Below are 12,552 nucleotides of genomic sequence, written 5' to 3'. Positions count from 1 at the left end.
GAACTATATATTGTTATGCTTTTATCCGACTTATATTGGGCTGTGATGCCATTATTTTTCATATATGTGTTGCTGTTATTCTCATACCTATAGTATATTGCTGTTTTTTTACGTTATTTTTCATATATGTTGTGCTGCTTTGTTGATCAATTTCATATAGGTTGTGTTGTGATATTGTTTCTTATCATATATATGTGTGTGTGTGTGTGCTATGTTGCAGAATGAGTTAGTGAATGATCATACACGCCATTGTTTTTCTTATATGTGTTTGTTAATATTGCATCGATAAGTTTTTTAGTGGGTTTACCCGCGGGTTTGTTATACCCTGTCGGGTGCGGGTATGAGAGAAAATATGTACCCATGTGAGGGTGCGAGTGCGGGTGTGGTTAAGATACGGGGACGTGGGTGAGGGTTTGGTTAGCCTCCGCCCACACCCAATGGGGACGGGTGCCATCCGTAATCTAATGCCTACGAGTTTTTCCTACTGGTCCTTGCTACGTTACTTTGTTGCTACTGCTGTCACTGCTGCTACTGTTACTCTGTTGCTACTACTGTTACTTTACCGCTACTGCTGTCACTTTGTTGCTACTGGTTACTGTTGCTACTGTTGCTATCACACTACTCTGCTACTGATACTTTGCGGCAGATACTAAATCTTTCAGGTGTGGTTGAATTGACAACTCAACTGGTAATACTTGAGAATATTCTTTGGCTTTCCCTTGTGTCGAATCAATAAATTTGGGTTGAATACTCTACCCTCGAAAACTGTTGTGATCCCCTATACTTGTGGGTTATCAGGCGTACCTGGGCTGCTAGCGCGCGTCGGCGGGCAAAGACTACCGGATCCGCGAGATCTCGACCTGTCGCTCCGCGCCGGAGGGTGACAGGGGCACGATGACGCCACGAGCGCTCGGTCGCTATGCACCCGGCACGCACATGTCCAGCGGCGTCGAGTAGTTCGCCTCATGAAGAAGACGCGACTCCCACTCGCGCACAAAGCGACGGCCGAAGCCGTTGGCCACCGCTCCGTCACCGGGGAATCGTTCCGCCATGGCCTTGGCGGAGAGATTTTCCGGTTGTGAAGACGAGAGAGATGGGGAGATGGGGATGGATGACGAGTGTGCGGCGAGCGGCGGCGAGGCATGACTTTTATAGCAATGAGAAGGGCGAGAGCGGTGTGTACGCGTGGCAGGAGAGGGCGGCACGCGCGGCAGCTTGCCATCACTGCGCCGCCAGACCTTGGAAATCTAACCGACGGCGCGGGAGCTGAGGCGATGAGAACGAAGCCTCTCAGCGACGCGCACCCGCCGACTCGATGGGTCCACACAGGAGGAATTTGGCGCGATTTTGTTTTCGCACCGAATTTCTTTCCCCGACGCCTCCAGGCACGCCCCAACCGTTGGGTTCGGTCTGGGTCCACCGACGCTAATTTTGGCCCTAATCGGCAAAATTTGACTCCTACAACACGACAGGTTGATTTTTTTGGGTCGGCTATAATAAAAGGACCTGGGGAGACTGGAAATGGCTCTAACCTTCTTCCTCTCGAAGACAACCTCCCTTCCGCAATTCCTCCTAGCTTGTATCCAGATCCATAGTGGAATAGATTGAGAAGAGGGACGTAACGCCTGGCCACCCTCCCTTCAGTCCTCAGATCCCAGGTTACCGTCAAACCCTTGCGCTCTTGTATAGGACCAGATTTGCTTGTGTATGCAAGTGCTAGAAACTGGTGGGCATCGAGTTAAAAATATAAGTACGAAGGGGAGTAGCCTCGCTGATCTCACTTTCCTGTGTTGTTAGTTGGATTGCTTTGGCCTCTCTTGAGGTTCTGAGTTTATACTTACTCTTCTCTTGTTCCTCTTTGGGGTAATTGGTTAATCATTCACCTGTATTGTATCCTTGTAGGTCTTCTGTACAGGTTCATTTCCAACAGAGTAAAAAATAAATATTATTGTCTCTACCTCACTCTATATGACCTAAAATTAGCACACTTCCTGTAGTTGAATTTTACAAAGAGTAATGTGCACTTTTGGATTATCTCTTAGAAATGGAAGCTTTTATTAGCCCTGGACTCTGCATCCTAAGATGTATGCACAGTTTTAGGTAGCCGAGATATATGAATGAATATTTCATATAACTTAAAAAAAAAACGCAGAACTCTTCTAGCAGAGAGTAGGATCGGATGGTTATTCATCAAGTTGAGTGCCTCTGGCTCCATGAATCCTTCAACGTTATGCAGTTTTCTTGTAAATGGTAAAAAAATCATCAATAGGAGTTCCTTTCTCTTTTCTGCATATCTGCGGTGCATGATAGCATGTAACTGGAGTAAAATTCCATTGAAGCAAGTTATTAGATGTAAAATAACACCAGGCGAAGGAGGAGTGAACGGATCTATGATATCTACCAAAGGAAGAGACTATAGCTGAACATCGCAATTTGGGGATAAAAATTAACCACTAAGAATCGATCTCTAAATCTGAGGAAGCATATGCCTAATAGAGAGAAACTTATCGAATCATATCCCTAATCTATTGTCAGGTTCCATCTGTGCTGCTAACTTTGTACTGTTCATGTATACGAATAGTGGATGTGAACTGTTACTCTATTTTCAGCACAGTACATATGGCAAATCCTTCTAGTAAATTACATACCATTCGATCATTCCAAAACTATAAACTTTCACACTGAACTTTAACCCTTATATGTCTACAACAGTTGAGATTAGCTATGTATCTAATAATACGCAGTTGGGGCACTTGTATCGGTAAAATAGATCTGCAGCTTGTGAAATATCCTGTAAGCTTTGCAAAGTGCATCCTGAACAGCCCTTGTAGCTTGAGTTGGAAATATCATCTGTTCCAGTTCATGAATATAGACAGTTCCGAAAAGTCAACAGCCTGCAGAACATGTCAAAATCATTTCGTATTTGAGCATGCATATGACTTGGTGTGCTCACAGAACGCACAAAGAAAATGATAAACATAAGATGAGTTAACAGAGCCTGTATCATATGGAAAAGATATGCGGATAACTCAAGTTTCTCCAATGATCAAAATAATACTAACAGAATAACACATAAAAGATGGGCCTTTAAAATTTTTGGAAATAGGAAAAGGTCTATAATTAGTCCCTCAAAGGATTCAGCTACTGTCGTAGTATATTTTGCAAACACCAAGAATGAGATCAGTCTACACCATAGATGGTGACCCACCTACGGGAGCCCATTGACATCACCCACCAGTCTGCTCTAAGTGCTGGACATGGTGTGATTCGTCAAGCCATACCTCCATAGCATTGCTATTCGTAGGTGGACAGTCCCTCACTGGAGATAGATAACCAGGAAGTGGCTGGCATGGCCAGGAGATGATATGAAACTTCTCATCTCCCAGATCCAGGTACCACCAAGTGACATCCTTGTGGTCTTAGAGTGGAGTGTCTGCTCGGTGGTGCTGCTGCCACCAAGTGACATCTTCCGGGAGTACCCATACGGTGAAGGTCCTTAACTTCTGGACGATATGGAGAATACTGAACAAATGTTTCCAAGGGTGGATGAGGAAGCAAGCGACTGAGGAAGCTAGAGTGTGTAACGAAGAAGAAGAGATGCCACTACATCCATAACCCATGTTTCCACTTGCCGATAAAAGGGAGAGAGATGAGCAAGGGAAGATAGTAAGGTATGGAAGGGGATGCCACGTGGGGCCAATAAAAACTTGTGATGATGTTTTTTTACTTTGGGTGTGGAGAGCTGAGGTGTCTGCCACATCAGTTAGCCAAAAGTCCACCTCAGCTCAAAGCTACCCTTCTATTGGGGCAAAGGGTACAATGTTACGGTACTTAGAGTTGACTTGCAAATAAAACAACATTGAAACTGGGTTGCAATTTAAAGCCGCGTCAATAATTGATGAACCAAACATATAACTTTTTTATTCTAATACCCATTGCTCAATTCTGGTTATCAGCCTTGGGAAAAAGCTTCGTTTCTTTGCTCGTCTATATAGAGCATCCTCTTCAGCAACAGAGGAACTACAATCAGTGTAAGAACCGTAAAACCAGAACATCGCTATAATACATTATTTTGCAACAATATAGAAAACGCCGTCTTCTTTTCAGCTCTTCTTGCAGAAGTCTGTTTTTTGGCCCTGAACATTTATGACCTTAAACATTACAATCCCAAACTATGAAAATTGTCTGCTGAACTGCTCTCATGAGTGATGACAGGCCTGAACAATGAGAAACAGAGGTAGCTAGCGGCCTTCTCAAGCATGGAAACGCTCCCGCCCTTGCCATGCTGTCACCATCAATGGGTCTAAGCACTATAGGAGATGTACATGTTGCCCCTTTTCAGCCGTCCACTGTTGTCATCCTATCCCGGGAGCTATGCCCTGATCTAGATGCTGTTGAAGTGTATATGTGGATTGCCTAGCCCTTTTCATCAGTTCAGACTTTTGATTGCGTTGGCTAGTGCATGAAGCTTAACATGGTAACAGTGCTAAGGTCTTGAGTTCAAGTCCTGGCTTTTGCAGTTGCTTAGCCCTTTCTATAGAGACGGTAGCGAGGAAGTTTAGAGGGGGAGATGATTGATTGGAAAGGGTTGGAGTATTGGAGAGAAGTGTGGCCCCAGTGCCCACAACACTTCATTTTGTTATATTATTGTGGTATTATAGCTTTGGTCACTGCATAAGGGATATTATATTGTGATTTATTGCATCACATTCTTAATTTTATATCTAGTCATTATTATGGTTGTATGCAGTGATTCCGCATGGTGAAAAAGTTGCCGCGGTTACTTTTCTAGTACTAGTGTATTACATCAAATAGATATCTTGGAATAACCTCAACAATACATCTCAACAAAGAATGAAATTACCTTTTTGCAATTAGTATCAACAGTCGTATCCATGTCGACAGCATCAAGTCCTATGTTAAATACAAGCTCATGTGTGCTTTATGTGCTCTAGTACATTATGCAGCTTCGAAGGCTGTCTTCGAAATAAAGGTTCAAGACGGAAAGAAGAACTACCATTTTTCAACTTTTTAGCATCGTACATTTCATTCCATGCTTGAACTATCTCATCAATCTTGAAGCTCAATCCTGAATAACAAATAGAAAATATTAACAACTTCTATGCCCTTGAATGTAGTTAAGAGGATCTAAAATTTCCAACTTCTAGCATAGCAGATTAGTAAAGTTAAAATGTAACAATCAGCACCAAGATTAAATGTAATCTTTAGTACTTGTAAGGCATAACATGACCAAGACAAATTAATGAAATCTGATTTTCTTGTCCATCTCAAGTAATACTGAAGTTGCTTCCGGAATCTATTGTTACAAATTGTAGCACGACAGTTGTTGTGGACATACCTTACTATCCGCTGATGAAACCAATTGTCTTTGGATAGTGGCAAGCTATACACTGACTATGGCAGATCCTAATATTTGTGTTTCTTCGTGATAACATACAAGTCTGTATATGTTGGATATTTGGAAATGTGCCATAGTCTTTTTTGTCTACTATTACAAATAGCCATCCACCAATTTGGGTTAACACTAGTGGTCCATCAAAAATATTCGAAGATGGCTCCCTATGTTAGGGTTTAAATTGTCTTTCTCAATGAATGAAGTAGTAAAACTTGAACTGCATGCAGAAGCTTTACATTTCCCAGAATAATCATTATAAGAAGCATGAAATTATTAGCATACATGGTGTACATATACAAATTTTGGTATTTGATGATTTAGCAACAGAGGAACAAAGAAATTACAGAAAAAGGTCACACGATTACATCATACCTTCTTGAGTTTTCTCATTCGCACAATGGTTCTTTATCATTACACTGATATCTGCCAGTGAAGCCCCACCAGTCTTAAATTTCTCAATTGCTTCGGTGAGACTCTCCTCCCAGCTAGCAAGACCTAACTTGAATTCTACTACGGAACGCTCATAAAGAATGGTAGCCCATGAAATGTTTAGCTGTGATCGCATATTTGAAGCTTGCTCAAAAGCATCATCTGCTGTTAAATCTTTTTGGTGCCCATCCATTCCCAACTTATCCAGTAGGATTTTCTCCTTTTTTGATTTAGATAACCCTTTTAGTCGCAAGTATTCTATTCCCTCCCACATCTCCATTCCTTTTTCCATATTATCCTCAGCACGATTGAATAGTTCTAGCACTTCGGTTCCCATGTCTACCTTACAAGCATCTGCATAACGCCAAGAAAGTTTTGCTTGCTCGAACTGTTGATTTCCAAGGGCAATAAGACCTTCATAAAAGTCTGGCTTTACATCCACAGTATCTTCAAATTTCTTCCCAGCTTTGGCATATTCAGCGCATGCCAATTCGAATGCAGTTTTGACCTGGGAAAGTACAGATTCTTTTGAAGCATCCTCTGATAAAGATAACCGTTTCTTTGCACGAGACATGTGTATGTTGCCCCAATTAAAAAATGCTAAAGCTGCCACTTCCTGAAATTTTGCCTCTGCGGCATGAAATATCTCCTGGGCTTCTTCGCTTGTGATGGTGTCTTCCATTGCCTCAATGCACAGCCGCGTACCAAGGTCACCGAGATCCACTAATGCATCAGAATCAAAACCAACATGGTTCTTGAATAGACGAGCAAACTGCACCATCCAGTCATCAGCATATGATGAGCTCTTGTCTTCTGCTGCATGTCTAGAGCTTTCGCACTCAGAGACGCTATGCTTTCTTTCCAGCATCACCGTAGAAATATTGGGCATGACGATGTCCTTGGTGATCTCGCGCTCAGGACTTACTTCTTTTATGTACAGCCGAGCGGGTCCTTGCTTCAGATCTTCAACCCACCTTAGTTCCTCAGTTGATGTAATTGTCACCAAGTCACCCTCTATGTCCTGAAACTTAAGAAGCATCGCCTTCAGGTGGGGGCTGTACTTACACCGAGCTACGCTTATCGCTTGCAGTAGACTACATTCTTCTGGAACAAGTGCGATCCTTATGTCATCTCCCATAACAAATTTTACAGTCTTTGTATCTCCATTGGTAGCATATGTGCGCTTCTGTTTTTGGTGCTCATCTCCCCCATGACTTGCTAGTTTGATTGGGGTTTGCTTTTCCTGCTTTTCCCCACCACGACTGGTATGCCGCTGCAAGGAGCGTCTTGCTTGGCCTCCATTGATAAACCTTTCATACATCTCAGTGTTGATTTCTTGCTTGCTACGGCTAGTGGTTGGTACATCCTCAATTTGCTTTTGACGCATGTCCATATCACCGACTTGATTCTGCTGATGCTGACCACTTCTCACCTTTATCTCTTTGAGGGGATTTTCATGCTTATTTTGACTCTCTGTTTCTTTACAGTGGATTTGTTCCATATCCCTCGAAGCATGCTGCAGTTGTTGGCCTTCATCACTTGCTCCTAGTTTGTACTGACCATGCTTCACATGGTTCTGTTCTGTGTTCCTTTTATCCTCGTCATGATTATGCCTCGATGGCATATCCCGAGTATCATTTCCTTCATTGCTTAAATCATTCTCCACGTGGTTTTCTTCACTGCACTCTTCATCCGTGTCATCTTCATCATCCTCTTGCGCATCGTCATCGTGAATCAACCACACCTCCTCAACTATGGAATTGTTTCTAAATTTGCGAGATATTTTCCGCTGGATTTTTTCTTTTGAAAAACCGGCCTTAGGCTCTACCGGTGACACAACCTGATTCTCCAGCAATTTTTCTGTCTCCATCTCCTCCCTAATGCTTTCATAGAGCTCCAATGCACTGACATTGTTTGGTTCCAAGCTCAGCACCTTCTGCACATCCTCACAAGCCAGATCCAGCCTATCCAATGCTTCAAAGCACCGTGCCCTTTTGAGCAGCGCATTTGTATACTTGGGCGATGCCTCCAGTGCTGCGTTGCACTCGTCAACCGCTCGTTCATAACTCTCAGGGTTCATGTGCATGTAACATGCAGCAATATTGCAGTGGAGGAAGGCGATATCATTGTGCTCCTTTGGCAAGAGCTTTATTGCCTTATCAAACTCGAGGGCCGCACCCTCATAATCCCGCCTCTGGAATAGCCTTGTCCCCTCTCCCTTTAGTTCGATAGCCTTCTCATAGTCCTTCCTCTGGGATAACATTAACTTTTCCTCCAATTCGGTTTTTGCCCCCTCTTCCTTGGAGTCGATAGCTGCCCCATCCTCCTTGGAAGCCCCTTCCTCCTTCAGTTGGGTGGCTGCACCCTCCTCCTTCAGTTGGGTGGCTGTACCCTCCTCCTTCAAGTCGATAGCCGTAGATGCGCTTTCCTCCTTCTGTCCAACGGACGTCCCCTCCTTCTTTAACTCTGTTACCACCCCAACAGCGGGGTCTTCATCTTTATTCACCAGTGAATTGGGAATGTCCTGGTTGCTGCTTGAACTAGTTGCGCAATTAATTGATTCAGATTCAGTTTGTTTCTTCTCGCTTGGCACCTCCTCCATGCTTCAGAATTTGCAAGCCTTCCCTTTTCCCAAGTCAAGGAAGAGGCATTTGAATTATACAAGCAAGCTGTTGTTGCGCCACCTTTTTTCTTTTCTTCCCGGATCGACAAAAGGATCTTTTGCTCCTCCTTCCGGATGAAGTAGCTGCGATGATAACAAGAATGAAATAGAGGAATACGGGAAAGAGAGATTGAGCAATAAGGATTCGCTCCTCCCTCTTCCCCGTGCAAATGGACACCTTACCCTACCCTGGCAACTCCATTGAGAACACACAGGATAGAATGATGCATCAGATGGAAAAGGAACTGGCGGGGGCTGTCCTAAATTTGGCAAGAAAGTAAATGTAAGGAGAAGGGGAAGAAAATGCTTCAAGGAGGAAGAATGGGGCAAATGGGAAAGCAAAGCATGAGGAAGCATGACACGAAATGGAGCAAAGGGTTGGATGGGCGGGGTGCGAGCAGAAGGGAAGCCACACACTTTTTGGGTAACCATGGCATGCATGCTCCTTTTTTTGGGCCGTCTCTCAAAGGTTCCAAGTTCGTCAGCTATATTTGACTCATGGCCTCTGTGGTTAGCATAGTCGATCACTAGGTGTGCATGGAAAAACATTTTTTACTAATTTTAGCGCTTTTACTTTATCTATCTAAGAATGGATATAAGCCCACTTTCCGAAAGAGCGCCCTGTGTGGCGCTCCCTATTTCTTCCTGATTTCTGCTGCAGATGTTTACTGGAGCAACGTGTTTATCCAAGAAGGGGTTCAGATCAGAATGTAGGAAAATGTCAAGACGCTCCCACTTACCTCACTAGCCGTGGATTGGTCAAGGGTAAAATCGACATGGAAGCACAGTACGAGCATGGAACTATGGAAGCAACATCCGAGAAAATGACGCAAATTAAACAATCAAACTGCGAACCCAGCCTCACACCAATACACAAAAATGCCATCCAGGGGGTTCACGGCTGCCATCCCTTCTGGCAACTGTTCGCCAGGGATTAGGGTCCATTTTTTTAGAATATGGCGTGTTGAAGATAGGCCGATCTTTTGAGTTACCCGCCGGTCCGTGTTTGTTTAGGTCTTAACAAAGTGTACATCTGCTTATTAGCAATATCATGTTTTTTTCCTTTGCAAGAAAGTACTCCCTCCGTCCCAAAATAACTGTCTCAAGTTGAGACAGTTATTTTGGGACGGAGGGAGTAGTTTGTAACTTTGTATTACTCAGCCTGGACCATTGCAATCGTTGTGAGAGATGTTCATAAGTTCACCGTACCTGAATCTATCCACGCAACAGTTTGGGCTTCGGTTTGGCCATTAGTAGCCATGTAATCACTAGCAGTATTTTCACTACGACAGATATGAGCAATATTAAGTTACGGAGGGAGTACATGGCTACTGTAGCTCATGAATGGCTGAAGAAGACCATAGGAGTTACTAACATTGAGAAGTGGCAATTTAAACACCGGCACCTTAGAAAATTATGTTGGAGTTGGGTTAAGCGTATTAGCTGTGAGTACAAGATTGTTAATGCGTTGGACATTAAGGCGGAATCCGCTCCCCCCTCTGCAACAGATCTTGAGGCTAAGCGAGAGGAAGAAATCAATTGGGCTCGGTGGCCAAAAGCAAGACTTGTCCGAGAAAGTGATAGCAATACGAAGTTCTTCCATTTGATTGCAAATGGAAAACTTTTGGAAAAGATAATCTTCCAGCTTGAACAAGATGAGGGAACCATTCTGGTTCAGGATTATCAGCTTCACATGGCAGAGTATCTTCTTTCAATGACCTATACAGTGTTGATCTTTTGTTTGTTGTTTCATCTCAATTTCGGAATTATCAGCTTCACATGGCAGAGTATCTTCTTTCAATGACCTATATAGTGTTGATCTTTTGTTTTGCTGTTTCGTCTCAATTTCGGAATTATCAGCTTCACATGGCAGAGTATCTTCTTTCAATGACCTATATAGTGTTGATCTTTTGTTTTGCTGTTTCGTCTCAATTTCGGAATTATCAGCTTCACATGGCAGAGTATCTTCTTTCAATGACATGTACAGTGTAGATCTTTTGTTTTGTTGTTTCGTCTCAATTTCGGAATTATCAGCTTCACATGGCGGAGTGTCATGAAGGGACTTGAGACATTCAAGCTTGGATACATTTGGAGGATTGGGGCTGGAGAGAATGTGGATATCGGGACTTGAGACATTCAAGCTTGGATACATTTGGAGGATTGGGGCTGGAGAGAATGTGGATATCGGGACTTGAGACATTCAAGCTTGGATACATTTGGAGGATTGGGGCTGGAGAGAATGTGGATATCGGGACTTGAGACATTCAAGCTTGGATGCATTTGGAGGATTGGGGCTGGAGAGAATGTGGATATCGGGACTTGAGACATTCAAGCTTGGATACATTTGGAGGATTGGGGCTGGAGAGAATGTGGATATCGGGACTTGAGACATTCAAGCTTGGATACATTTGGAGGATTGGGGCTGGAGAGAATGTGGATATCGGGACTTGAGACATTCAAGCTTGGATACATTTGGAGGATTGGGGCTGGAGAGAATGTGGATATCTGTATTGACCATTGGATCCCTTCAGAAAGATTATTACTCCTAGAGGTCAAACTGTTTTGTCCTTGGTCAGTGACCTTATCTGATCCGGTCGCACCGCTCGCTCGCTCACGTAGCTTTCGCTACTAAGCCACCTGTGTGTCGCGTGGCCGCACATCCCATCTTTACCTTTTTCATTGTGTTGGATCACTCTTTCCTCTCTTCTTTTTTCACAAGAGGCTTCTTTCCTTTCCACTGCTCACGAACCACTACAAGCTTCCCTCGCCGCCGGTCAGATTTATTCGGATCTGCGCCATCGGAGCTCTACCTGCCTCGTTGGTCCCGGCCACGTCGGAGCTGCAACCGGTTGAAGCTTTTTTCATAGCCGCTTGTAGCTCTCGTCAACGCTAGTTGTAGCTTTCGCCGTCACCCCGTAGCTCTCGCCAACGCTTGTTTTTTGGAAGTTTCACGGTGGAAGCTTTTTTCATACCGGTTGAAGCTTTTTTTCACGTCGGATTAAGCTTTTTTGTCATGGTTGAAGTTTTTTCCCATTCGATCGAAACATTTTTTCTCAATGGTTGAAGCTTTTCTTAATGTTGGTTGAAGCTTTTTTCACGTCGGATGAAGCTTTTTTTGTCATGGTTGAAGTTTTTTTCCATTCCGATCGACACAGTTTTTTAGAGCGGTTGAAGCTTTTCTTGACGTCGGTTGAAGCTTTTTTCATGTCGGATGAAGCTTTCTGTCATGGTTGAAGTTTTTCTCCATTCTGATTGAACATTTTTTCAGGTGGTGACGGAAGAAGGACCGCTCGACTGGAAGGGCGGGGGAAGCTCCGCTGCATGTTGGACGAAGACGGACGACGAGGGGCTCATGTTCGTCGGTTAAAGGTTAGGAGCGAGAGAGGAGATCCGACAGCTAAAAATAGCCAGATCCGACGCATAGGGTGCGACCGGCCCAAATTTGGGACGGCGCACCGACAAAGATCACTCCCCACACGTAATGGACTGAAATTTGCTAACTCGCTAGGTTTCCATCGATCGGAGGCGGAATCAGACTCCCTACAAGTGATCAACTTTTGTACAGGCCCCTGTAAAAAAAAAACTTCTGTACGGCCAACCAAAATGGTGGGACGCAGCAGCGGCGATTTTTGCAGAAGTTTAGACTTAGCTTCGATGATTGGGAAGATCTCTTTTAAACATTGTTTTTGTTCAGCTGATCAAGCACATGTGCTAGCTAATCTCTGTTATTGTAACAAGAACTCGCCTAATTGGACTGGCGAACCTCCAGGTCAACAAGCTTGTGAGTAATGTAACGTTGTTCTGTTACCAATAAAGCTAGACATGATGGTCTTCCCTCAAAAAAACTGAAAAATGTAGGAGCTGTTCGGCAACCTTCTAGCTTCATGAAATCTGAGAATCTGCAGAGTACCTCTTGTCCAGCTCTGCAATTTTTACTTGCTGCTCCTCCAACTCCGGGAGTGGCCAGCTCTACAATTTTTACCTGCTGCTCCTCCAACTCCGGGAGTGGAGATGCAGAGTGGAGGACATCCGAACAGGCTGTAGT

At 43.9% G+C, this 12,552-nt stretch overlaps 1 protein-coding gene and 1 long non-coding RNA gene across 2 annotated transcripts; one reads left to right on the top strand and one right to left on the bottom strand.

Annotated features, from left to right (window-relative positions):
• Window positions 1-1,495: 1,495 nt before the first annotated feature.
• On the top strand, window positions 1,496-12,352 carry LOC123399504. Its single transcript, XR_006610384.1, has 2 exons — window positions 1,496-1,658; window positions 11,776-12,352. It is a non-coding gene; the product is annotated as an uncharacterized LOC123399504 (long non-coding RNA).
• LOC123399501 (protein PHOX1-like) lies at window positions 1,667-9,612 on the bottom strand. Its single transcript, XM_045093907.1, has one exon. The coding sequence runs from the start codon at window positions 8,445-8,447 to the stop codon at window positions 5,778-5,780; it is 2,670 nt and encodes an 889-aa protein (XP_044949842.1). The 5' UTR covers window positions 8,448-9,612; the 3' UTR covers window positions 1,667-5,777.
• Window positions 12,353-12,552: the final 200 nt, after the last annotated feature.

The sequence above is a fragment of the Hordeum vulgare genome, chromosome 5H, assembly GCF_904849725.1.
Source record: "Hordeum vulgare subsp. vulgare chromosome 5H, MorexV3_pseudomolecules_assembly, whole genome shotgun sequence".
Lineage (NCBI taxonomy): Eukaryota > Viridiplantae > Streptophyta > Magnoliopsida > Poales > Poaceae > Hordeum > Hordeum vulgare.
The sequence above is the reverse complement of the archived record's forward strand: the minus strand, read 5'-3'. Positions and strand labels throughout refer to the sequence as shown.